Source organism: Solea senegalensis, linkage group LG16, assembly GCF_019176455.1.
Source record: "Solea senegalensis isolate Sse05_10M linkage group LG16, IFAPA_SoseM_1, whole genome shotgun sequence".
In the NCBI taxonomy this organism is placed as follows: domain Eukaryota; kingdom Metazoa; phylum Chordata; class Actinopteri; order Pleuronectiformes; family Soleidae; genus Solea; species Solea senegalensis.
In genome coordinates, this window is record NC_058036.1 from 15,699,612 (window position 1) to 15,727,175 (window position 27,564).

General features: G+C 41.0%; 1 protein-coding gene across 1 annotated transcript; it reads left to right on the forward strand.

Annotated features, from left to right (window-relative positions):
- The first annotated feature begins 102 nt into the window (after positions 1–102).
- Positions 103–26,536, forward strand: pld1a (phospholipase D1a). The gene is made up of 26 exons (XM_044047772.1): positions 103–192; positions 10,726–10,940; positions 11,613–11,782; positions 12,297–12,439; positions 13,613–13,724; positions 14,000–14,065; positions 14,742–14,800; positions 14,962–15,054; positions 15,832–15,984; positions 16,409–16,558; positions 17,110–17,193; positions 19,052–19,133; positions 19,523–19,633; positions 19,729–19,914; positions 20,039–20,252; positions 20,481–20,609; positions 20,835–20,953; positions 21,311–21,424; positions 22,221–22,331; positions 22,478–22,566; positions 23,157–23,270; positions 23,346–23,395; positions 23,488–23,622; positions 24,163–24,322; positions 25,552–25,663; positions 26,310–26,536. The coding sequence occupies exons 2-26, from the start codon at positions 10,757–10,759 to the stop codon at positions 26,532–26,534; spliced, it is 3,165 nt and encodes a 1,054-aa protein (XP_043903707.1). The 5' UTR covers positions 103–192; positions 10,726–10,756; the 3' UTR covers positions 26,535–26,536.
- The last annotated feature ends 1,028 nt before the right edge of the window (positions 26,537–27,564 follow it).

Consider the following 27,564-nt stretch of genomic DNA (forward strand, 5'->3'; position numbering starts at 1 on the left):
GCTTTAAATATTGTTATCTCATTGCCCTTTGCGCTGTGTTTACCAGCTGATATCATTATGTTTATGACCATTGAATCATGATGTGTGGGTGTGTGTGTGGTAAAGAGGAAGAGAGAGAGAGGAAACAAGCAAGACGCTGATCAGGACAGTTGTCTTTCACGGTCTCTGTGACACCTTTTTCATCATAAATAAGTAAGTTCCTTCATGTGGCATAAGTTGTCTGTCCAATCTCTAACGTGTGTGTGTTTTTGTGTCAGTTTGTGTGTCTGTTAGAGCAGATATTAACGAGGGCGACATTAAGATAAAACACATAAACCTGGGAGTGTCTGGCATGTGCGTCATATAATCCAAATGTTTCTTATGAAGACGACAACAGCCTGAGATCATCTCAACAAAAAAGGACAAAATCAAACTTTCTGGTTGTAAACAGAGGCTATAAGTGAATGAAATTACATTAAATTGAGCTCTAACATTGTCATTGTCATTTCCTCCAGCTCACATTTTTGTTTTGGTGTTGTTTTTGTGTGAATAAACTGCTGTTTATTCTGTTCACAAAGGGGAAATTCACCGCTTTACATGTTCAGGCCTACGTTATTTGTTTGTGAACATAGTTTCCGGAGTGTGTCTGGTGTTTTTCGATGTCATTTTGTTATGCATCCTCCAGGCTGTGCTGGTGAATTACAGGGCAAAGTCCTTATTATAATGACGAGCACAGGTGTACAAATTCACAGCCACAGGTGAGTGGATTATGTAGTTGTGCAGTACACGCGTTCGGCCACAAGATGGCGCCAGATATCTCTATTTAATCTGTACTTACATGCGTGAAGTTGAGTTTGTGTTATAATTGTTGTGTTTTCTCTCCTTTCTCTTCCACAAACCCGTGTATTTCCTTTTTTACAATTTTACAAGGTTTATTATTGTTTTTTGTTGGAGTCTTCATCCTATTCAAGCAATTTTACTGTGGAAATGCTGGGAAATATTCATCAAAATGAGAGAAAATGGAAGCAAAAGTCAGTTTTTTTTTTAACATAACAAGATAATGGGAGGGGCTAATGGGGCAGTATTCTCGCATTTTCTTCCCAAATGGCTCCTCCCACTTTAGCAAAAATCCAGCACTTTTCTTGTCCAATCAGAGACGAGTGTGCGGCGAGAGCGATTTGTCCCCGTGATTGGTCCAGAGTTTCAGAGACACCGCCCTTTGCCGAGGAGTTGGACACAGTTCACTGTTAGTTTTCTTAGCCACTCTTGAGAGAGTTACAGAGGAGGGGAGACACAGAGTCTGCTGTCTTTCCCGGTCTCTCAGACAGTGTGTGTGTGTGTGTGTGTCCGTGGGAGTGTGTGTCCGCGGGAGTGTGTGTCCGCGTGTGTTCCGGTCTTGCTCACCACCCAGTGAAGCCAAGTGGACTGAAAACAAGAGACAACATGTGGTCTGTGCGACCACAAAAAGAGCAGGTCGGTGAAGTTTACCTCTCCTTCTGTGTCTGCTCTGATCTATTTGGAGTGTGTGTGTGTGTGTGTGTGTGTGTGTAGGGGTGGTGGGAGGTGGTGCAGTCACACTGTGACACTCCTTGTTTTTGGGGGTTGCTCCTGGGAACATGATGATGAAGAAGAAAGAGTGCACATTATGTTATTCACATTTTAGCATTATGTGGGAACACCTGTGCTACCAGTATGTTTTTGTGTGTGGTTTGTGTGAAGACAGCTTTCCTGGCACCTTTCCTTGTTTCCTGTTAGGTTTTCATAATGAAATCCTGCAACAAGTGTTGTGTTACTGGTTAAAGACAGTACAGGTGTGTGTGCATTTGTTATTTTAAAAGTACTTTAAAAGTAATTCATTGTATATCTTTAGCATCACAGACTCACATTTTAAAGACCCAAATCACAATATAACCTTTGTCCCCCCCTGTCATTTCTGTAACATTTATCATTCTGAATTGGTAATCACAGCGTCACTTGGCGCATGAGTTTAAATCACACGCAAACAACAATACATTCTGCCCTAAAACAAACAAACACAGCTGTTTCTTCAGGACCTTTCCTGGCATAAACACTGAACTTGTCAGGACCAGTTGTCCTCATAGGAGATCTGGCCTGGTCCGTATGAGGCAGAACCTCATTTCTGAGGAACAGGGCTAAGATTTGAATTTTGTTAAGTTCAGGATTAGGCATTTAGTAGTTATGGTTAAGGTCTAAATGGATGGAATAAAGCTGCGTGAACCCCTGTGTGCTGCTCCTCTTCTCCCTGATATGTAAGTTTGTTGCTTCAGCTGGAGCACCATAAGAAGGCTGTCCCCTGTCTTGTCCCACCTCCTCCACCTCCTCTCTCTTTGCAACCTATACACAAGACACTGACCTCTGGCATGCGGCAGTGGTTGTCCTTCTTTTACATGACCTCGATTCTTCTCTGTTGAACTAAGCGTTATGACCATTACTCCTGCCCCGAGCACGGTGTGTGTTTAACTGTATCGACCAGTCCCATGCCGTGCCACCTTGCTCACTTATACTTACACATCAATCATTAATCTGGACAGGGGAAGCAAAGTCAAAGAATTTTAGTCCACTTCAACTTACTGTTTTTTTTTTTCACATGTGCAGACGTGAAGGTATGTAACAAGAGTTCTTCTTCTCGGGAAGGATTTGAAATTTAGCATGGCAAGCACATTTAGTGCTGTAAAATCTATTCCAGAGGTCGTGTCTTACAATGTCTTACACCCAGTGGACTTTGTTGGTAATTTCAATATTATGCTTCAGTTTGGATTGTGCTGAGTTCACCAGCGCTTTGTTAGAGAAATATGTATGTAAGAGGGTGGACACAGGACACTTCTGCCACTGGCTTTAGGTTTCACGAGGAAAGGTCACAACTGGGCCACAAGATGTTACACTCAGGTTTGATCAGCGTGTGGTGGGCGTGGTTTATTAGCAGACTCTTACGAATCTCGTGTGGAGAACCTTCACATGCCGGGATATTGGCTTTAAAAGGTATTATCGGATATCGGCAAGCCACACCAAGATCTGCCACTATGAATAATGACTTTGACAGTAGGCTGAATATGCTGCTACCTCTTTGTCTTTTATGCTAGCGCCCTCTACAGCTGTTATTGTTCTGATGCTTGTTTGTGTATGAACAATATTGTTATTTTCACTACAGAAGAAACTGTATGTATTGGTATCGGTTATTGGCCCAAGTGTAGGGTTGCAACTAACGATTACTTTCATAATCGATTAAGCTATTGATTCATCAAGTACTTGTTGATCTCCAAACCTGGTAATGATGATGTTCTCAAATGTCTTCACTTCGATAATTAATTGAATAATCGCCGCAGCCCTAGTTCTATGTTTGATTAATTGATGATGAAAATGCCCAATCAAATACTGCTAGATTGCAGATAGCTTGTGTTTGATTTGTCTTTGGTTGTAATATGTATTCATGTCCATAGAGCGTAATGCTGGATAAACCAAATAAAACACACAGTCAACACTGGCCTACCTTTTATTAAAAGCCAAGTTGAAGTATTACAGTTTGGTCTGTGGATGGTATTGCACATTGAAAGTCAAAGGCAGAAGTCTCAGTCGTACAGGTTCAACAGTTGTCACTGTCTGGATGACCACCATAATGTTACTTTCAGTGAAGGATGACTGCACACAGTCATCTTCAATAATCTTAGTGCAGAGTGGCTTTAGTGAGCTGTACACAAATTGTAGTTTGGTAATAATTTCCAGGCTCACACTTCATTTTCCGGGTAACAGCCGAGTCAGGCTTGGCTAAAGTACAGGAGAAGAGAAAGACGGATCAGTTCCCTCACTCCACCAGTACAATGATTCCTTGTATTACCACTAGCAGAATGTCGCTCTGGTGATGCTGACGGTTGCGCTCTCTCTCTCTCTCGCTCTCTCCCCACTTTTCTGGCGTCTACTGTATGTCTTGCTTTCTCTGCCTCTCTGACAAGCCCTAGCCCCCATCCCTGGTGTGAAGGATTAGATAATAGGCAGCTTTAGTGTGGGCAGAGAAAGAGAGGTGTCACAGACCTCTCTCATTGCTTCTCTCTCTCCCGCCCTCCATCATCATCTCTCTCTGTCTCTCTCTCTCTCTTTGTACCATCTGCGCCATGAAGAGGTTGGCACCACATGATCTGAGAGTGCTATAAGCTATGTTTATGTTGTCTTAAATGTACTACATGGACGTGTGTGTGTGTGTGTATATATATGTGTATATATATATATATACTATATGTATATGTATATATATATATATATATAAATAAATATATATACTATATGTGTATATATATATATATATATATATATATATACTTGATGACAGCAATGTTCAGTCCACCTCTGTTCTTTTTAGTCATGTGACACGTAAAAAAAGCAAATTATATCAAGGGTTTCTTATTCAGTGTTTCTTATTCTTATAAATTATTCTAGAATACAATCAGACCAGTACTGGGGTCCATACTGTGAGCACAACACAACTTTCAGCAGCAGCCAAAGCGTGACGAGAGCCCGGCAGGAAGAGGAAAGTTAATTCATCAGAATGGAGAGACTCTGGTCACAAAAAGTTCATATCTAAATCAAACTGTTGGCCGCGAGACACTCAACTCCCAGAGCTGAACTTGATTTAGGAGAGCAGCAGCTCAACAACTGTGATAACACATGGTCAGAATGACCCTGTCTTCCTTCCGTCCCTTGTGTCTCTCATGGGTCCAGAGAGCCTCAGACACTGTAGCAAGTCCTTTAGAAACAGGATCTGCTGCAAACAAATATTATGGGCTGTCTTATCTCTTCGTATTTCAGAACCTCAGAGGAAAGCATTGTTATAATAAATCTCAGGAGGATGGGTGGGACCACAACAAATGCATCATGTTCAGTGACAAAGCACCTTGCCCTTCATGATTCTCGTGAAATATGAATGAATCTACTGCGTATTCTAGTTACACTGTATTGATTTTGGTTAATCAGCAATGAATACATTAATTATTAAAGTTTTTATAGCCCCATATAACTAGTGACTTTTATTAAATCAATAAGGGATGCTTAATTAACTATTAAGGATGACACTTTAAATGTGATACTGTAACTACCACAGGAAACTGGGAGAAGTAACTTCACAAATTCTGTCTACCTGCACCTTTAAAGATCGCAACGCATTATTTTCCCCCTGTTCAAATTGTGCAATAGCGGGGTCTGTTGCTGGGAGCGGTTCTGTACGAGGGATCCTCCTCCAGTTGCCTGGAAACTGCTTTGAACCAAGAAATAGTCTGGCGCAAAATTGTTGTTTGACACTTCACTACTATGTATATAAGAAGATACAACATGTTAATTAGTGATCTTTAGAGTTGATGGTGGGTGGATTTTTTCCCGTCTTATTCTTTTTCTCTTCTTTCTAACTGTTGAACAGAGATAGCTGTTGTCTTAATGCTAAGCTAAAGCTAGCTTAATATTTAGCATGCAGACATAAAAGTACACCTCTTAGGCAACGACGCAAACGGTCATATTGTTGTCATTTTCAGGGCCTTAAAAGATAGGCGTCTGCCTGGGAAAGACACAAGAGTTTATATGAAAAGCAACACTTTGTCAAACAACAAAAAGCATGAGGAAGAAGGAAGCCCGCCTCACCGATTGGCCAGGACCAGGAAAACAGAAATCCATCAACTGGCTTGTTCACCACAAATAACAATGGAGCAACACCAAATGTATGCAGTTTCTGTTTTTACTTTTGGGTACTTTGGACTATCCGAGGAAACGATCTCTGGTCCGGTTTGAAAGCAGACCAAAAACCTTTGGTGTGAAAGTGCCCTTGGTCGTCAATCATTAAAGCTGTTGTCAGTGAAACAATTTAGTGATATAGAATATGTGTGGAGGTATGCACTGGAGACAAGAGGAATGAAAGTGAGACAGGTGCGAGGAGTAGAGTTGAAATACCTTGGTTCAACCATTCAAAGCAATGGACAGTGCACAAGAGAGGTGAGGATTAGGGTGATGGCAGGAGTGGAGCGGGAGGAGACGAGTGTCGGGTGATGTGTGACAGAAGGACAGAAGCAGCAAAAGTGAATGGGAAGGTCTATAAGATGGTAGAGAGACCTGCTATGACGTATGGCTTCGAGACGGAGGCTGAGCTGAAGATGCTTTTCAATTTTATTCATATAGAGAGGATGGAGGGTAATGCTAACAGTCAGGAAGTTAGCCAAAGGTTTCCAAAAATGACAAAGCGATAAGTTATGCACCAACCAGTGGGAATGAAAGAGACATCATTTTGGTAATAACAAGTCAGTGACCCAGCAAAATGATGTTGATGCTGCTTTTAAGGTTAAAAAATAGTGTTGCTTTAAACACACTATCAGGAATAGGTTAATTTACTGAAATTCAAATCTCTTCAAATCTTCTATGTACCCTGCAGCACTTTTCCAGAAGGTCAGAGTTCAAACATGCTATAGACAATGCAAGTGTCATTATGTTTATTTTTTTTCACAAGCAGGAAAGTTATCAGAGTTAGATTGTTCCATCAACCATGAGTGACGCCGTTATTTAAATCTTATAAGCCTTGATTTGCGAAGCATTATTAGAAATCAAGGTCAAACCATTTTTTGGCCTCCATTAGGACACATTCACATTTCAGAAACGCTTTAAATTTGAGTTAAATGTCACTTCTCCAGTAATGGATTTGTTCTCCGTGGACTTAATGATGGTTGCTCTGCACAGGACAAGTGGAGCAATAATGGATCTGTGTGAAGCATGAAGGCGGACTTAAATGTCTTGTGTGTTATGTGTTGAAAAGATTGACGAGTTCCTGCTTCACTTTTATAATCTACACCCCCCCCCCCAAGCCAAGCTTAACCAAACCAGAGTTGTTCTTCTCCCACTCAACGTTCCTTCATTTCTTCATCTATGACTTCACACCACATTGATTCCAGCTAAATGGCATTTATGAGGGATGGAAGTGCACGAAGGCAGAGGCGGATGCTCTTAGTTTCTTCTCTTCATACTTCGATGCAAGCAACTTGCTGGCTGTTAAATCCTTCACCATGACAACAGGACAGGAAGCAGGAAGTTGGCAGTGTTCCAATTGAATGGCCTAAGGAGATAACACATCCATACTTTTCTTCCAAACAAGTTCTTGTCTTCCGCGCTACTACCACTGTCACACTTGGGCGTGTGTTTCGACATCTGAGTCTACATATGCAGACATTCAAACCACATTCAGAATGACAGCTTCATCTACACTTGAACCTCTGTGTGGCTCAGGCCTGTGGTGGGTCATGGGTATTCTTAGAGCGGGCAGATAACTGCATGGTCATAAATATGTCCTCTGGAATCCAAGATAGCATGCGCTCTGCATAAAAAGTTCAACCAGTGCATGTTGGACGAATTAAACTATATCATAGCTTCAAAGGCCACAAGTCACGTTCATTTAATGTTTTTGTTTTTTTCTCTTATTCTAATAGTATCAGATTTTGATGAAGCTTTCCATGCTTTAACATTACTTTTGCTTGTCTGTCATCAAGGGGCAATTGGAAAATCTTGCTCTCATGCAATATAATCCGAATGTTTATAGCTTTTCCTTCACTTTTGTCCTTCTGCATGACCTTTAACCCTGGTTTTTAACCCTAGAACACTAACGTTGGGTGATTTTCACCCACACAATTATGAATATGTGATTTTTATTATGTTGTTGTCTGAGTTTCATGGGTCCTTGGGTACCTTCATGCTGTTTACGGACAATATCGAAGGTCGGACTGTTTCCCTGACCTCATCGCTGTTTTTTTTTCTTATCACTGGTAGTGATTGAGGGTAATATTTTTTTGGGTGGATTTAGCCTGAGGTTAGGCTGTGCCTTCACCAGACAAGGCTCACATGTCCCAGGAATGGATAGACCAAATGCCTTATGCCTTTTTTGTTTTATGAGGAGATGTATGTTTGGAAGTAAAAGAAGAGTACTTCAATTTGCCATGTATTGTTTATATAAGTATATTATATCAGGTAAAATATACCCAGTGTAAGTGATGGTGTTACATTAGTGTTCTAGGGTCATATTATATGCTTGAATGACAAACCTAGAATCATCGAAAACCAAATGAGTTTGACTAATCGGATTATCTCTGTCCAGGAATGAGAAAATGAATGAATGAAATGTCTCAATGGTCCCTCACAGGGAAAAGTAGAAACTGCTGGTGGCAGCTGGTGACTCATCTTACTGTGTGTGTGTGTGAGCGTGTTGGATCTTGTCCGCTTGAGTGGGAACGTCAGGCTGTAATCTGTTGCCGTGCATGCGCTCATGTGTTATTTACTTGTCACAAACAATTTTAGCTCGAAACAGAGGACTTCAGCGCTTTGCTGCGAGTGAACGTTGCATCTTTTTTCGCATGAGTTTGATCAGCAACTAATTGGTTTCAGTTTTGATAAAAGGTTCTTTAATATCTGCCTCTTAAATATGAACTTTTCCTGTTTTCTTTTTTTCCCCTATGACAATAAAGGACTGAACAGCTAATTAACCCATTCAGCAAATAATAGAAATATCACCTCATAATGAAAATGACTGTGCAGCCTTGAGTAATATAGGGAAAAGTTAATGAAAGTAAATTAACAGATTAGTCACCTCAATGTGATTCTTGGATTCCGGCCACAATTAGGTGTTTATTTAATCCGTGACTGCTTTTTGTTTGCCTATAGTTATCAGAACAGAGACAAATGATTACACAGTAAAACAAGCTCTGCTCATATTTCCACTTCAATGAACACAGCATGGGATTCAATAGAAGGGAGCGTCTAAGGCTTTCACAGAAACCACTTTTGCTTTCCAAATGAAGTATTTTCTCTCTTGAGAAATGTTGACCGCAACCATGTCTGGCTAATTCCTTAGCTATGGGCAGAAATAAGGGAGTACATAAAATCCCTATAGCTGCCCTTCCGTGAAATGGGCTTTCAAAATCACCTGCAGCTGCTCTCTTTCTCTCCTTCCGAACCCTTTTTCTGCTTTGTCTGGACCCAGAGGGAGGTTTGTTTAATGGCCCACATGAGCTATGGGTAGTCTTGGACGAAATCTTTGGTCGGTCATTGTTTTTTTTGGGTGTGGAGTGTCTTGCACTTAAAAAGGGTTGAATACTTTAAAACGCAGATAACTGTGTGACAACACAGTGCTTGTGCTGTCTTATAATTGCAGGGTTTTACTCTTAAAAAGAAAAAGTTGGTGCAAACACATTAATTGTCCTTGTTTAACTGGTTTGTTATCATTATTTACTTATAGAGAACTGTGTCATATGCAGTCGCTAGTGTAATGATGAGTCGCATGACGGCATGCATTTCATTAAAAAATCATATGTGGGTGTGTGGCAGATTGCACCTAAGACCCAGATATGTGAGGTGTTGCTCAGCAGCAACTGTCGATGACATCATTGACTGTTGCTCCATCATCTTGCACTCCCATGGATCCTGTCAGCCAAACGGTTCCCAGACACGGACCTGAGAACATACCACAAAAGATTAGGCAAAAGCATGTTGTTGTAATTGAGCTTTAAAAACAAGAGAGGATGAAAAGAGAGGGAAAGAGACGTGACCCCCCGTGTGGGACCGGCTGAGACTGTATCGTTTGATTTACATGTAAACAATGAACAACTGGACTTTCCCGTCAGACGACAATGTGCAAGTTACACTCGTGTCATACTTGAGAAAGAACATTCCAAAGAAATGGATCAACTCCTCAGGATGGATGTGTACTCATTGAAGAATTAAAATCAGTCATGTAATAATACATCCCAGTCAAAGTGAGGGCCTTTCTGTGTTGAGTTTGCATCTTCTCCCCATGTACGTGTGGGTTTCTCTGTCATCCCACGTTCCAAAAAACATGCAAATTAGGCTAATTGGACACTGTAATTTGACCAGTGAATGGTTGTTTGTCTCTGTATAATGGTCCTGGGAATGGACTGTTGTAAAACACCCTTTTGCCCTTAATCTGATGGGATTTGCTCCCTTTTTGGACCAAAACATTGTTTTGTTTTTTAACATGAAGTTTGTTACAACCCAGGTGTAGTGCTATGTTATGTTGTTAGTGTCACCTTATGCTTCACCTGGGAGCTTTTTGTTCGTGCATGCTTTTTATTTCTTCAGCTACTCCGGCTTCCTCCCACAGTTCAAAGACATGCACGGTTAGCTGACCCCTCTAAATAGCCTGTAGGTGTGAATGTGAGTCTGAATTGTTTGTCTCTCTTCGCATGTGATCGACTTGTGCCCCGTCCGGGGTGTCCAGTGTCAGCTGGCACTGGGACAAGCAGCGCAACACAAGGATGGATTATACAATAGGCAGCCGATCCTTCAGCGTCAAACATTGGCACGATGGAGTAGTGGTTAGTGCTGTTGCCTCACAGCAACAAGGTGCTGCGTTAAATTCGTGGTCTGGGACCTTTCTCTGTGGAGTTAACATGTTCTCCCCGGGTCTGCATGGGATTCCTCCAGCCTCAAGTTTCCTCCCACCATCAAAACATGTTAGAATGTTGTTAGAATTTAACTAGTTGTGATAGGATGCTGAGTCAGTACAGGATCACTGAAAGGTTAAAGGTCAAATGACTGCGTTTTGGGAGTGTGTTTACATCACACAGACAAAGACATGCAAACCTCATTAATTACACAACAGCTCCCTTTATATGAACTGGTGTTTATATTGTCACATTAACAGAAGATACTTTCCTTGTGTCTAATGTGGAATTTGACCAAATCTCTCCTCTCTTCTAGGTGCACCCTGCTCTTGGGGCTGACTTGAAGCATGCTGGGGGAGAATCAGCCAACGACCAGTAATCTAAACCTGATAAACTCAGAGGTTTCTGACTCCACTGCCACACTAGATGCACAAGACCATATCAAGATGGCTGATCTTGTGGAAAGCTTGGATGCCAGAGAGCTGGATATCGGGGAAGGAGATGAGAATGACTATGATGCAAACTACTTAGGTGAGTCTGTGTTGGCACAGGTCATGTCTGTCTCACCTATGTTGAAGGATCTCACTTCAATTTTGAAAAGATGATTTCTCAAAGGAAATGGGTTGTTTGAAATTACTTTGAATGCAATACATCTGAAGAATACCTGGAACCCTGTTCAAAACCATACATAGCACTCTTGGCATAGCACTAGTTATTCCTGTGAAAATTATTTAATTTTTTGTAAAGGAAATTATAAGAGATTACATTCACAGGAAATGGAACCTGAGACAAATGAATCCCTTATAAAGACCATATATATGGTGGTAAATACTAGAAACAAAACATTTCCTATTGTCATTTTAGGCTGTTTCTAGAATCTCTCAGAAATGTAGGAACTATTGGCAGATTAAGAGATGGTGTGTGTGATCATGTTCAAAATTAGACAAAAAAACTATATGTATTGAGCTTCCAAACAGGAATCTCACAGTGGAAGTGTATGAGGGTGGCTTTTCTTCCTTTACTTAATTTAGATCTCATAAACTTTACCAGAGAATGTACACAAAAAGTTGACCTCAACACTCACATGCGAGCAAAGCATAAAAGTCTGTTGCAGCCTACTCGAGCCGGAGCTTCCAAGAAACACCTACCTACACAAGCAGAAAGACCACACACACACCTCCCTCCTCTCTTCCACTCTCCTAGGGGACTGTCGTATCCCATTTTCAGCAGTGTACGCCACGGTGGGTTTTAAGGAGGCCAGCGCGAAGGTGTACCTCTCCACTGTGCCCATTACTGTCCGAATCCTGGAGGTAGAGAGATTCACCACAGCTCAGGACCGCTTTAACCAGTCACAAAACCGGAGTGTCAACAAGGTACTGTGTACACACTTACAAAGCTCTTGTTTTTATACTTTCTACATTGCTCTGAGTGCCTAGTTCTCAACCAGAAAAATATATATATTTATTGAAATAATAATATCTAGTTCACAGCCTTTTCAAGTAAAAGTGTTTGTTTCTATGTGGAAAAATAAATAGTTCACAATTTAAACATATGTATGCAATAATTATGCAAAAAAAAACAGACATAAATAAATAAATTATAGCTTGATGTTAAGTGGCAGACCGCATGAAATTGATGGGGGGCGCATTTGATTTATGCACTACAGCTGCAAACAGGAGTATGACTGAAAATGTAAGGAAGCACCCACAGAAGTGAATTCTACTGCTAAAAAAATCTGTGTTGAAAAGGTGAAAATTTACCTTTAATCTAATTTCTAATTAAGTCAGTTTATCTCCCTTGTAAATCGAAAGCACAAGCTGTTGCATTTTTACCTCACTGTTTTTATCGCATGCACTTTCCCTCTCATCTTGTGATTTCTGGCTGTAGTCTCTGCCAGCTGTGTTCAAGATTGAGCTGAAACACGGTGAGTTCACCTGGATGGTGAAGAGGAAGGAGAAACATTTCATGGAGCTGCACAGGGAGCTCAGGACATACAAGACCTTCATGAGGATACCGTTACCGTCGCGCAGGTTGGTGCCTACACACACAGGTGCACATAATAACCTTCCCATGTGAAACACAAGTGAACACGGACAAACACCAACAAACAGGTTAAATTCATATGTGTACACCGTGCTTAAATATGCTCAATATAGGCCTTCTGACACACAGTATTATTATATCAAAAGAACAATTACATTAGCCTAATTCAGATGAGAATATTTTTAATGCATGTGAAGCTAGAGCTAGCGGGCGATTAGCTTAGATTAGCATAATGAAGCTGTGAGGAACAACCAGTTTGGCTCTTTTCAAAGTTAAAAAAACGACGTCCTGACGTATTCATTTAATTTGGTTTATGTACTTTAGTTCCCGTGCATGATATTCACTGTCAATTACATACTGTAGGGTGTCCATTTTAATAAATGTGACGCTAGAGCAGGCAGACTATTAGCTTATCTTAGCTTAGCATAACAGTAGGGTGGCTATTTCCATAGCCCCAAAAAGGAGGACACACACGGCTACACTAGACTAAACAGTTGTGTCCATGATAACAATGGTATGATGATACAGTGACTCTATATTCATTCCAAGACTATTTAATTTATGCAACTCCAAAAAGGAGGCCTAAATCTGGACATATGGCCACCCTACTATTACCCCATAACTAAGCTATCTTGCTTCTTATTTATTTTACTCAAATGTACGTAAGACCTGATTACGACATAATCGCCTCAGGAAAATGTTTCCTGAAATTATGAAGCAAGTGAATATTTCTCTGAGCAGTTTTCAGGCACTTTGACATTAGCTTCACTTTTTGGACTCAGTCCTTTTACTTTATAGAAGTCTGTGGGTTTAACTCTACCACTTACTCAAACTGAGTGGTACTTTCAATGTCTGTTCTGAGTTCTGATATTAGACTGAATTTAATTTCACTTTTCTATTTATTTTTATTTAGTTTTTCTTCCCTTTATTTATCTCTCTGCTGATGTGCAATGTTCCTCTTTTTGTCATTTTTGCTGACAAAATACTACTACTTAAAAAAAAAAAGACTGAAAATGTCTTTCAGCAATGCTGCAGGCAATGTTTGAAAAGAGAGAACAACACCACAGCAAAATCTAATCAGCCATTATATGGAAAGACTGCCAAAATTGCTTAATTGGGCCTTTCTAACATCTCGATTTTTACTCCGCTCTCTGCCTCAGCCACACAGTGAGACGAAGGACGGTGAGGAAGAGCGAGGTGAGGGAGATGCCTTCCCTGCCGAGGGGAGTAGCAGACGAGCTGGTGCGAGATGAGCAGGTCTCCAGCAGGAGGGTACGTCGCAGCAGCAACAGCAACATTTGCAGCACGATTTACAGCTTCTTGCCTGCTTTCCCTGTTTAAACATTGTTTGCTCACCTTACAAGCTCTCCCGCAGTCTCATTGCCTGCAGCTCTGTCTCGTAAAACACTGACTCTGTGTGTGTGTGTGTGTGTATGTATGTATGTATGTATGTAAGTGTGTGTGTGTGTATGTCCCTGTTCACATGCATGGACTTCATCATTAAAATACTCACAGTGGCCAAATATAGTGTGTGTATGTTTCTACAGAGACAGTTAGAAGACTATTTGAACAAGCTGCTGAGGATGGCCATGTACCGCAAATATCACCACACTGTGAGTAATCATACACTGATACATAACCTCAGAATGAACTTCAGGTTTGTACTAAATGTGTTCAATTACCGCCAGGAAACACATGTATCTACTGTAAGTACTGCAAGTATATACCTTCAAAGTAAATGAGTTATTTTATATTTTACCATACGGAAGTCCTATGAGGAGACACAAATCATTGTTATGTTTACCTTTACCACTGTGTCTGTTGTAAGGCATATTATTACCACATGCTGAAGGTACTAGCTTTAGATAAAAATAGTCCAGTGAGAAACATGAGCCAATGTTTCTTCTCTGGAAAGTTACATGTTAAAACGCTTGCCATTCCATTCCACGGTGACACAACATTAATAAATATAAGATATCTTCCCTAAACTAATTTTTATTATGAATGTGAGTAAATGATTAGACACACTTCTAAACTTTGCTAACTTAACACCAGTAATGGATTTAGCAGTGGTGTTGTGCTCGTTGTGTGCTGACATATTAATTCTGTGCATCATTGGGACATGTTGCAGTGTGATTATCTGAGGTGGAATAATTTAAGATGAGTCACATTGCCTCCAGGTGGAAGATTCATGTGCAGAACATATCACTTTTTCTGCCTGTGTGTGTGTGTGTGTGTGTGTGTCACACTGTGTGAAGCCTCTTGTTGTCTCTTCCTGTCTATTCTCAGATGGCGTTCATTGACGTCAGCCAGCTGTCTTTCATTCATGACTTGGGACCCAAAGGATTGTGAGCATTTGCCTCCTCTTTTAAATTCATTTTCACTCTAATTCCAGCAGTCCTGTGTCAGGATGGTATATGCTAGTATTCAACTGAAGCGAGTTTCAACTGAAATAACAAGGATTAGAATGAAATTCTATTGTAATTGTATATTTTTATATCCTTTCCAGAGAAGGGATGATCTATAAGCGGTCAGGTGGACACCGTATCCCTGGCATGAATTGCTGTGGTCAAAGCAAAGCCTGCTATCGCTGGTCCAAACGGTGTGTGGTCACCTCTCTCCTTTTCTGTTATCCTTTCACTTTGTCTATCCTTGTCTTTTAGTCTTTATCTAATGGTAGTTCCTTTTATTCTCCTCACTCAACAATAGTTTAGTTATGCTAAAAATGTCCCTCAAAGCTTAATTACTCCTTTGAGGAATGAATGTTATTGTTGTGGCTCTAATATGAGGTGTTAAGTACCGATGTTTCTCAGTATCTTTGAGGCTGTAAAGCACAATAATCTCAATAGAAATATGTCTTATTTTTGCCATCAATCTCTAATACAAATGTAAGCTGATGTGATGTACTGTACGTTAGCCCTCAAAGAGTGCAAACCTACACTAAGGCTGCTCACAACAACAAGAGTATTGTCTCTGGCTGTCATGTGAATATTCATCATTTTAGTTTTTGGCTTGCAAAATCAGACGTGTTGGCACACGCTTTGCTTATCTCTTTATTTGTGAATGTTTCTCTCACTTTCTCTTTATGGCAGCCAAATTATTATGTGAGCACTTTTTATTGTTATTTTCTAAAGACAAAAACAAAACAAAAAATCCCACTTGTATGAAATGCTCGGCCCATCCACCTACAGCCTTATGATCATTCTCTTCCTACACTGTTCCTCTGAACATGAAATATTCGAAACCTTCAACAACAGTCAGTTAAGTTAAGCACCGGGCAATTTCTTTACAAAGAGAAACAAGCAAAGAAATCCTGATGATGATGATGATGATTTTGAGGATGAAAATCACGTGTTTGTGTGTTTTTTTTGTTGTGCAGCTGGCTGGTGGTGAAGGACTCGTGTTTGCTGTACATGAAGCCTGACTCAGGAGCCATCTCCTTTGTGCTGCTGGTAGATAAAGAGTTCACCATCAAAATGGACTCTAAAGAGACAGAGACCAAACATGGAGTCCGGATTGACAGCCTCTCCAGGTTATATTTCCTCCGTGCATATATCAGTGTGTGTGTATGTGTGTGAAAGTAGTTGGAGACATTATATCCATTATTAAAAAAAGGCTATTTATTACATTCTGGGTTTTTTTCTGATTTAGTAGCAGGTGCTTCACCTAATCCCTCTGTGATTGTTTTAATCTCAAACACTGCTTTATGCAAAGTTTATGCACTGGCACTAACTAAATGCATTTATATAATAATAATGATATGATATCCCAGCTGTGTTGTCTCACTAAAGTTAAACACAAGTTCCTGCTTTGATAAACAGATCTGTGGTGTGTTAAGTTACGGACATTATGACCAAGCAACCTCACAGTTTTATGGTGCCCAATAAAATGAGTTAGTTAATCTGTGTGTGAGCACAGATACATGAGTCCTGTATGTGTCTGTGTCCTCTCTACAGGACCCTGGTGTTTAAGTGCAGCAGCTACAGACACGCGCGCTGGTGGGGTCAGAGCATCGAGAGCTTCATAAGGAATCACGGGAAGGCTTTCCTGCGGGATCATCGCTTCGGATCGTTTGCACAGGAGCAGGAAAACATCCCAGCGAAATGGTAACCAACTGGTGGAGCTCGAAAGAAACGGATGCTGGCGTGTTCAAAAAAATTGATACAAAAGGAAAACACGGATTCAATCGTGTTTTCTACAAGAAAGCTGCACAATGGGGAGAAACATAAGCTCAAAAAGACCGATCTTATTTTTATCCTCTGTTAGTTCTTCACTGGTAACTATGGAAATGTTTCGAGCACTGAGCAGTAAACGCTCTTGTTTTCCTCTTCTGCCAGGTTTCAGGCCTTTTATTTTTTTGCATTCTCTCCCCCTCAACTGGCAGATTGTGTGATATTAAATCATCTAAGTGATAATGTCACTGCATTATCTTTGGACTCGGCACAGAGCACGATGCAAAACTGTATTGCTGTCCCTGTGAGTCGATGGAAAAAGAGTGTGTAAAGTACAGTTATGTCACGGTGAAACCATTATGGGTGTACACTGAAGCTTATAAGGGTGTTGCAAGGTTGGAAAAGACAGGGGGCAGAACAGATGTCCAAACAAATGTACATTTGTGCATGTGGCTTGTTTTCCTAACTGTAGGATTTCACTGCAGGTATGTTAATGGAAAAACTTACATGGAGGATGTGGCTGACGCTCTGGAGGAGGCCAAAGAGGAGATCTTCATCACTGACTGGTGGTGAGTTTGAGTGTGTGTGTGTGTGTGTGTTTTGTGTAAACGTGCGTGACGTCAAAGAGCGTAGAGTGTCACGCGTGTCTGCCGTCGTCAGTGAAGAGTGAGAACACGGAAAAGAGAAAACAGCTCAGTTAGCTCAGGCTCTCATCAGGTTTAAAAAGAAAAGAGAGCAGTCTTGAGTCATTAAGCGTGCTCAGTTTCATGCCGAAATTGCTGTGCCGTGCCGAGTCGAGTCGAGCCGGTGGAAACACGCCATAACTAGTGTGTTCCTGGGTAAGACACTGCTGACCGAAGGGTGTGAATGAAGTGCGATAGAAAAGGCCCCTCAGACATGCTGTTTCAATGTGTGTGCGAATGGCAAATATGTTGTGTTTATCTCGTCGTGTCATCTGGAGACATTCCTGTCATGTGACGTTGCACTAGTAAAACCGGACGTCTACATAACAGGTTGAAGTAATGAATGAAAACTCAAAAGAAGCGCACACAATTTACAGATTCAATGGGTGGGTGGGATAAACACTTCTGCCCCCGCGCCCATTTTCAGATAATAGTACACAGGCATACACATAATTACACAGTTTCTCTTCATAACAATTGAACAAAGGCAGAAGAACGACATCATCAGCAACCACTACTTCAGCTATAGGATGTGACAAACATGTCAAATAATGTAGCCTCCATCAAAAACATTAGCAAAGACAGCTTCTCTTGCATTGTTTGCGACACATCCGTGTTTTCCAGCTGGTAATCTATTCTCTGGCTTTTTTCCATTATGACTTGATTAACTGACGCTCACACCCCGTTCTTATTGTACATGCTGTTACGCATGACATTATGTATTATCAACAAGCATCAGCTCACAGTAAGGCCCTGCCATGGCTCTAGCTCTAATTACAGCTCCATCCACATACTGAGAATAGAAACACACACAGACAGAAAGACACCGTCTCCATATCTGTTTCCACTTGCACTACATTCCCTTTGTCTCTCTCGGTCTCCTTTTGAATTAAGTTTTTTGTTTAACCTCTGAGGCGTCATGTTCCCCACCTGAAAATGGTTATGTGACCTGTTTGATGACCTGAAAGTCTGGTTGTGTTACCATGTATTGTAGGTGCTTGCATGCATATGTATCTTTCCAGTTGCGTCTTGTTTTGATGTATATTTATGCTCTTTAGTTGAGATCAAAATCTCTTTAACTAGAGAAACCCGGCAAACCCTAAGCGAATCAGTTGTGGAAGTTCGAGCTGAAGTTTCCTCGTACTTTTCAGACTCTTGGGACCAACATTTGCAAACAGAGATTTGTTGTAAATCTACTGCATATTTGCTCAATGGAGCAAATATGCAAACACAGAGAGAAGGTAGGGAATCTAACATAAGCACACAACAATATTTGCTGTGTTTATAAAAAAAAGTGGAGTCTCTCATGATGATAGTGACACATGTTTATTATACTTAATTATACTATGAGCTGAAATTAAATGTCATCACTATTCTAAATAGTCAAACGCTTGTCGATTGTCTCCATTCTCCACTGGCACAGTCGTAGTCCCGCCGCTGTGATTTCACATTAAATAGTTTGTGTTCAACTCAGATGTGTGACGTGGCTGAAATCCTTCTGTCCCAAGTCAGTAATCACTGAGCTTAAGGTCTTAACCAATGAGGTGTCAGCCTATGCAACTTGAGCCAATGGCACTTGAGACATGGAAGCTCAGGATGCCAATGTGGGAGACTCATGAGACTATGTCATGTCAGTCATATGGACGCCACTGTAAAACATTTTAACATAAAGGATGAATTTGTCCTTGTTTTATTGCCTGAGCGAACTGTTTTTCCCTTGTGTTGACTCCTGTTTGCCGTTCAGGCTGAGCCCCGAGATCTTCTTGAAGAGACCTGTGGTGGAGGGCAACAGGTGGAGACTGGACTGTATCCTCAAACGCAAAGCAGTAAGTCTGCCGTAGACCTACTGCCAACAGATCCTGGTTCTCCACTCATGTCCACATGGGTGTCCAGGAGAAAAGAGTCTTCACACATGTAATAAATGATCATTTGTAAACATACCTGGTTAAGTCAAGTGGTAAATGATACTGGCATCACCCGTAAGAATCTGAAGCTTCAAGAAAAGGGATTTGCCCAGAACTGTGTTTGCGTCCAAAAATTTTATTGAGACCTCTTGATTGATTCTTCTATCTTTTTCTTAAGAACTGTTATCTGCAAAGTAGCTAAGTACATTTACTCTATAGTGCTTATGTATGTGTGTGTTGATGTTCCTTAGAAATGATAAAATATTGCAGTACTTCCTCCACCAGTAATCAATTGAATTTTCTGCCAACAGCAACAGGGAGTTCACATCTTTGTGATGTTGTATAAGGAGGTGGAACTTGCCCTGGGCATCAACTCAGGCTACAGCAAGAGGACCCTCATGCACCTGCACCCCAATATTAAGGTACATGGATGGACAGTGTGTATGGACAAAACGTCCACCATACATTTATTTAGTTTTAATACATAGCTGCACGTGTGTTGTCTTTCATTTATCAGGTGATGCGTCATCCAGACCACGTCTCCTCCTCGGTCTACCTGTGGGCACATCACGAGAAGATCATTGTGGTCGACCAATCGGTGGCTTTCGTGGGCGGGATCGACCTGGCGTACGGCCGCTGGGACGACAGAGAGCACCGGCTGACGGACGTCGGCAGTGTGACACGCTCCGTGGCCCTGGAGCAGGTCGGAAGCACGGATACAGGCTATTTTAAACTGACTATTTTAAACTGCCTGTTTGCATGTTTTTACCTTTAAACAAAGGGAATAAACTCTACTAATTGATCTTTATTGCTCTTTATGGCCTCAGGCGGGTTCCACCAATGCTCCCTCCAACATGGGTGTGCCCCCTGTGGATGGCATCTCCCAAAGCAATGGACAGGGGACGCCACCCAATGAGCCGATGGACTTGCCCAAGCTGAAGGGCATCGGCCGCCACAGGATGGTTCGCTTTAGTCTGTACAGACACCTGCATAAACACACTATACAGCACGCAGACAGTGTCAGCAGTGTGGACAGTGCAGGTATGTTTATATGAGCGTGAGCCGAGGCTCTTATGTTTTGGCATAAACATGCTCTCTCTCTCTCTCTCTCTCTCTCTCTGCCTGCCTCGGCTCCTGCATTAATGTGTCAGTGTGGGTGATAATGGGTGAATCAGAGGCCCACATGGGGAAGCGCTGTGGTGTCAAAGCGGCACATGCTGTGAATGGAATCCACTTCATCATAATATTTGATTCTCTCTCTGTGTGAAGGGAGTGGCTCTGTGCGGAGTCTGAAAACAGGTGTTGGAGAGTTGCAGGGTAACACTCGCTTCTGGCATGGAAAAGACTACTGCAACTTTGTGTACAAGGACTGGATCCAGCTGGAGAAACCCTTTGATGGTATACACACACACACTCACATTTTCCCTGAAAAGTTGCCAAATTCTCACTATTTCAGTCCTCCAAATATTCTGTAATCTGGAAATTAAAATACCTATAGAGCAGAGTCATAAAACAGATTATTTGTCTCTCTCTTTCCACACAACCCCCTGCTTTCCCCCCCCCTTTTTTCCTACTCCTTGTCCCACATCCTCCTTTTTGCTACTTCCCTTCCTCTACGTGCAGACTTTATTGACAGATATACCACTCAAAGAATGCCGTGGCATGACATTTCCTCCGTGGTTCACGGCAGAGCTGCCCGAGATGTGGCCAGACACTTCATTCAGCGCTGGAACTTCACAAAGGCACGTAAACATTATGTACCTCGATGAAGGCACAGGCGTGTAGATCAGGATTAGAATGGCACAACTTTACCACCTTTTTTAGACTGGCTGCCTATTACTGAAGTTATGTTGTAGAACTGTTTTCATAGTCTGGTCAATTCGAGGCTTTATTTACTGGAAACCAATGGGAAACGTCTGTAAAACAAGTAAACTGGCAACATAATGGGCCATTTTTGGCTGGAACATTGGAAAAAATACTTAATCCACTCGTTTTTTCCATTGCTCCAGCTCCAGTTCTCCTGCTTTTACTGTTACTCTTCTACATGACTCTATATTTACCCTCTCTCTGCTGAAATTCTACAACTGCCTCTCTTGCAGATCATGAAGCCCAAGTATCGCTCCCTGTCTTATCCTTTCCTGCTGCCCAAGTCGCACTCCACTGCCAATGAGCTCAGATACCAGGTCCCTGACAGTGTTGATGCCAAAGTACAAGTAAGAGAAGTACACGCCAAGTACATGAAAATGAATAAGTACACGTTGGAACTGGTGGGTTTTGCCTTTTTTTTTTAAATTATATGAAATGAGAAACTGGGATAGAAGCCAAACACGGTGCAAAAAAACCCACTAGCAGCAAATTACAGAGAGAAGACAAGAACACATAGAGCTCCCATAAACTCCCACTTTCCCACTCTACCCTCTGCATGCCAGTCTGTAAACACTGCTGGAAAGTGATGAAACAGACCAAGCATGAAATAACTCTCCACGGGCCAAAAACTTGCATAACTGAAAGGATCTGCACTTGTCATTGACTTTTTATAGCTTAAAGGAACCAACCCTGGAGTGAAAGGTTTGACTATAAAATAAGATGGACATGAAGATATCCTGTTCTTTAGTCCATCAGTGTTATTGGATTTCATTTCTGCTTTTCTCTGTATGAGTATATAAGTAGACCAAAAGGGTGTACACTAAGGCAATACTTTATTTACTTTATAAAACATTAGAAGCTAGATCACGTTGAGTTTTTCCAAAGGTTCTAATAATTGAATTTCAGCTGTGTGTTTATTTATCATCTTATGTAAATAACATAAGTTAATATTCAAATAATAAGTCTGTAGCCCTTGAACAGATACATGTGTATTTGTCATACATATACTGTATATATACAGTATATATATAATGCATAGAATATCATATATCCCTTTTTCTCCATGAAAGTGATGAAATACTTTTTGAATTGCTGCTCTAATAATGATATATCTGTGTGTGTGTGTGTGTGTGTGTATATAAGGTGTTGCGGTCAGCTGCAGACTGGTCTGCAGGCATAAAGTACCACGAGGAGTCCATTCATAATGCCTACATCCAGGTCATCGCCAAGAGCAAACACTACGTCTACATTGAGGTAATCCATCTTAAAGGCCAGGATGTAGAAAATACAAGACACATGCTGTTATGAGAAAGCTGACGGTGTATAAACTGATTCGGTCAAACCCTGAAAGCCATATAACTGCTACACTGCATTCGTGTCGCTCCTTCCTCTCTGTTCAGAACCAGTTCTTCATCAGCTGCACCGACAACAGAACGGTGTACAACAAGATCGGAGACGCCATCATTGAGAGGATCATCAGAGCTCACAAGTACGTCACATTAAACACCTTTAGCCGCGTGTCCATCACGGTACAGTTCGGTTTGGTAGGGTACGGAACGTTAAATCCCTGCATCAGGCTTGCGTTTACTCAGTTTGTGGCTGTTTGTCTCCACAAGACGTCAAGCTTTGTATGAGAATAGGCCACGTGCGTTGAAGAAACACTGGTCGCAGCTGACTGTCGTGGGTCTAGCTCCACCCATACCTTACCATTACTCTGGTACCACAAGGGAAGGGTACCAAAGAAATGGAACAGTTGTGGTGGGTTATTTTGGTACTATTCCTGATGGAAACGCAAAACAAATGTACCAAATTGAACTGTTGTACTATTTCTACTATAGAACTGGTAACAACGGCCACCAGCAGAGTATCGATGAAGAATATTGTGGTGGTACAGACAATTAGTGAAGAGGAAACCTATTCCCAATTTACAGCATATGAGCTATTTCAATCAGGCAGACAATATACTGTGCCAATTAGTATTTTTCTGCTGAGCAAACTGTCAAACAACATTTGGAAATGACAAATAAAAACATCTACGTATTTATTCACAGTACTGATAGTGTGTGTGTCTTCAAACAGGGAGGGTAAGAGGTACCGCGTCTATGTGGTCACTCCACTGCTTCCTGGCTTTGAGGGAGACATCACGACAGGGGGAGGCAACGCCATTCAGGCTGTCATGCACTATAACTACAGGTAAGCCACATTCATTCAGAGTGTTATACGGAAAGAAGATTCAGTTATACAATATTAACCCTCTGCCTTCCCAAGGACCATGATCCGAGGAGAGTACTCCATCATATCCCAGCTGAAAAAGGAGAGTAAGTAGTAGAATCATCTTGAGTGTTTAAGAATGAAGATCAATATTAAGGTGAGATATGGAGAAATGATAATATTCTTCTCTCAATCCCAGTGGGCGACAACTGGATTAACTACATCTCCTTTGCTGGTTTGCGGACTCATGCTGAGCTGGAGGGACGCCTGGTCACAGAGCTCATCTACGTCCACAGCAAGATGCTCATCGCCGACGACAACACAGTCATCATCGGTCAGCTTTTCTCTCATCTTCTTTCACCCTTTTTTTTTTTTCTTCCTCACACTGTTCACACCAGTTTTCTATTTGAGGCAACTGCAGCACTCGAGTGCCTTGACACCACGAGAAATGTGATGGAGCCCAAAATGTGGCTCTGTTTTCTCTGTCTGCCACTGTGTGTGCAGTTAACAAATGCACCACTTAAATAATTATGTGTCATACTGAAAAGTGAGTGTTACAAAGTGATATAGCTCAGTTGTGCCCCCTGCTGGCTGATAAGGCTCAGCTCATGTATGTATGTATATATGTATGTATGTATGTATATATATATATATATATATATATATATATATATATATACATATATATACATATATATGTATATATACAATCATATAAGCTAAATTAAACAAGAGTAGAATATATGATCTTTGTGTGCATTTGTTGCCAATTCCCCAGCATATGGAGACAATACCAACAACAGCAATAACAACAACCAATACAGGTGAAAGCTAGAGATTCAGTTTCAACGGAACCCGTTTGTGTTTCTTTCAGGCTCTGCCAACATCAACGACAGGAGCATGCTGGGTAAACGCGACAGTGAGGTGGCAGTGATTGTTGAAGACTCCCAAAAGGTGGCTTCTGTGATGGATGGCCAGGAGTATGAAGCTGGACCGTACGCTCTCCAGCTACGCCTGGAATGCTTCAGGTGTGTGTGTGTGTGTGTGTGTGTGTGTGTGTGTGTGTGTTCCAGGTATTACTCAGGTTGTGGGGACCTAAATTGTTTACACAGTCACAGTTAATGTCAATGTAATGTCCTCTGAAGTCATAGCAACCAGACTATCCATATACGACCCATAGGTGTGTTTGTATAAACTAAAATGTTATGGATTTTGAAGCCTGAGAATAAGTCTTTTATATGTACTCAAGGGAAGGTGCTTGTTTTACGGAGATCGCCATGTTGAGCCGAGTGTGAGCTTACTGTGTGTGTCCACATAAAACCTGATGTACAAACCAATAATAAGAAAATATAGGAGGAGGCAGAGAGAGTTGGAGAGTGCAGAGAGTTGTGAAAGAGTGTTAAGGCCACCATAGTTCCCTGATTATGCTTGGGGGAGGGAGGGAGGGGTGAGTGGAACAGACCTCTGTTTGTTGCACTCTGCAGTCTCACCACTAGATGTCACTAATTGTCATGTGTATACTGTTATATTACAGTACTGTAACAATATGGTAATATTTGTAGTCAGGAAGAAATATTATGGTAATACACGTGTATGGGAGAGTGGAGTTCAACTTCATAATATAATTATTAGTATAATTATACTTATTTTTTAATCATGATTCACAAGCATTTGCATGTTAAGTATATATAGTAATTATCATTACCAAGCCATTACCTGCACATTACTTTTTTTATTACAGAATTATATTACCTCTTCATTACTACCACTACTACTAAAAATGCCTTTAATTTATGTGCGCCTTTCAAAACACTCAAAGTCACATTACAGTACAGCATAATACAATGAAAATAAATAAAATACAAGCGGTAAAAAGATGACTATACTGTTACTATGTTGTTACTGTACTGTAATATAAACACCCAAAACATCTCCAATATGATTAAGAAAAACAAAAAACAACTGAAATTATATTTTCCAATCCAACTTTATTTATAAAGCAACAGCTGAAACTAAGTGCTGTCCATCAGACCTAAGAACAAACAATAAAACAAAATACTGTAGAAAATATAAAAACAACACAAATAAACAAGTCATACAATAAAACTATAAAAAAAAGAAAAGATAAAAACCAATGTCTCATACTGGGTCAAAAGCCAAAGAGTAAAAATGAGTTTTAGGAGGTAATGTTTTTCCTTCACTTCCACCCTCTCTCTGTATCTCTCTCTCTCTCTCTGTGTCTCTCTGTATCTCTCTCTCTCTCTCTCTCTGGTCACACTGACTCCAGCATCGATCTGTCTGACCCCATCAGCGATCGTTTCTATAAAGAAGTGTGGATGACCACAGCCGGACGCAATGATACCATTTATGAGAAGGTGGGTCACGGGGGTAAAAACTTGAATTAACCAGAGATTTGTAAACCTGTGAATGTATAACTGAAGTCCACAAGTGGGTAACTTCCTCCTAAAGGAAACAGAATATGTATAACAATTTCATTCTATCTATAACGGAAGCCTTGTGTTAAGGCCATATGAATTTTGGGATACAGTGTTGAGCAGTATTAGATTTTAGACTTTCTACTTTACCTTCTTAGATTTGAGGTATTTTATTGTGGTATTACAGTTATTTGTAAAGATATTTGATCTGTTTGTGCCAAATACGCTGTCAGTAACTGACTGAAAAACATGATATTCACAAGAACAACAATTAAATATCTTAAAAACAATTTACAGCACATAAATGATCCAATACAGACATAAGTCTCTGGACAACAAACGGTGATATTCATCTTGGAGGGTGAATTAAAAAAGTGTCAGACAATATTCACAGCAGGTGGGGGCGGAGTTTCTGAAGGAGCATTAAAGACAAGATAAGATAATCCTTTCTTAGTCCCACAATGAGGACATTTGTGGGAGGGGTGTATTTGTTCTTCTGTTTTAAACATCAACCCCAACATTACGTATTGCATCTTTAAAGGCAGCAGCAGCACGTTACCTCAATACCTGCTTTTTTTTGCTGCAGGTGTTCCGCTGCCTTCCTTCATCTCTGGTGCGGAACATGACCGAGCTGGAGCAGTTCCAGTCCAAACCAGGCCTGGCCCAGACCGACAAGGCCCGCGCACAGGAGGAGCTGCGCAAAATCCGAGGCTTCTTGGTTCAGTTTCCTCTGGATTTCCTGTCTGAACACAACCTCATGCCCTCTGTCGGTTCAAAGGAGGCTATGGCTCCCACCGAGCTCTGGACATAAAGGATGTAAAAAAAAAACAAAAAAAAACCCCACTGCCACCTATTTTCACGTCGGAACAATTAGGCTGATGTGTCTGGATTCGCAAGATTTCTCCTTCGATGAGACGCGGGTTTACCGCTCTGCTGGGCATTGACGAATCCCTCAAATGTGTCGCTACTGAAAAAAAACACTATAAACAGTGGTAACAAATTAAAAGTGTAAGCACTAAAATTTGGGATGTATGAAGAATGAGAGGACATCACATTTTGACGACAGTTATGACTCCACTGTGAGTGCAATCATCAAGTGTGAAGATCTAAAGGAACATGAACTTTTGGGTTTTTGGGAATCAAACTCAACTCTGGACACTTTGCACCTTTGGACTGTTGGAATAACTTGGATTTCGCAAGCTCTGAGGGTGGAGTACGAGCAAAATCTTACACAACAGAGCTCATAAATACTTAGCGCTTGATTAAAGATGTAACAAACGTACACAGAGGCGAAACATGTGGTTTACCGAGTGTGTAATGTATGCTTGTGAGGTGCTTTGTCGTGCTAGAAAACGCCGTATGTGAGCTTTTACAGAGCGAGTTTGCATCACATGTGCTGTTTGAAATCTTATCTCAGACGTATCTTTGTCAATCTTTTCCAAACCGAGGCGTGCACTTGCTCTTCCTTTTGTCTCTCTTAGACAGACGGACTGACGGTTTTATTGGTTCAAAGTCGGCGCATGATTTATTCTAACCGTGCTCGAAATCTTAACGTGACGCATGCACCAATCGCAACTCTTGGAAACCTTTTGGAGACGGACATTGTTCTTATGTTCAAGGTGTTTTGTGTGAAATTAAATTGAATCAAAAGTAAAGGGTCGAGCCGTACATCTAAGAATTAAATGCAATTGTTAATTCAGCTTTGGTTGAGACAATCTGCCCAAAAACTCTGAGAAACAATTCCAGCAGATGGTGCTAACATTTTATAAATACATTTAGAGAGGAGAACAGTATGAAGTGAGACTTCCGGATCTCCTGCTGGTTCTCTTATAGTCTTATGG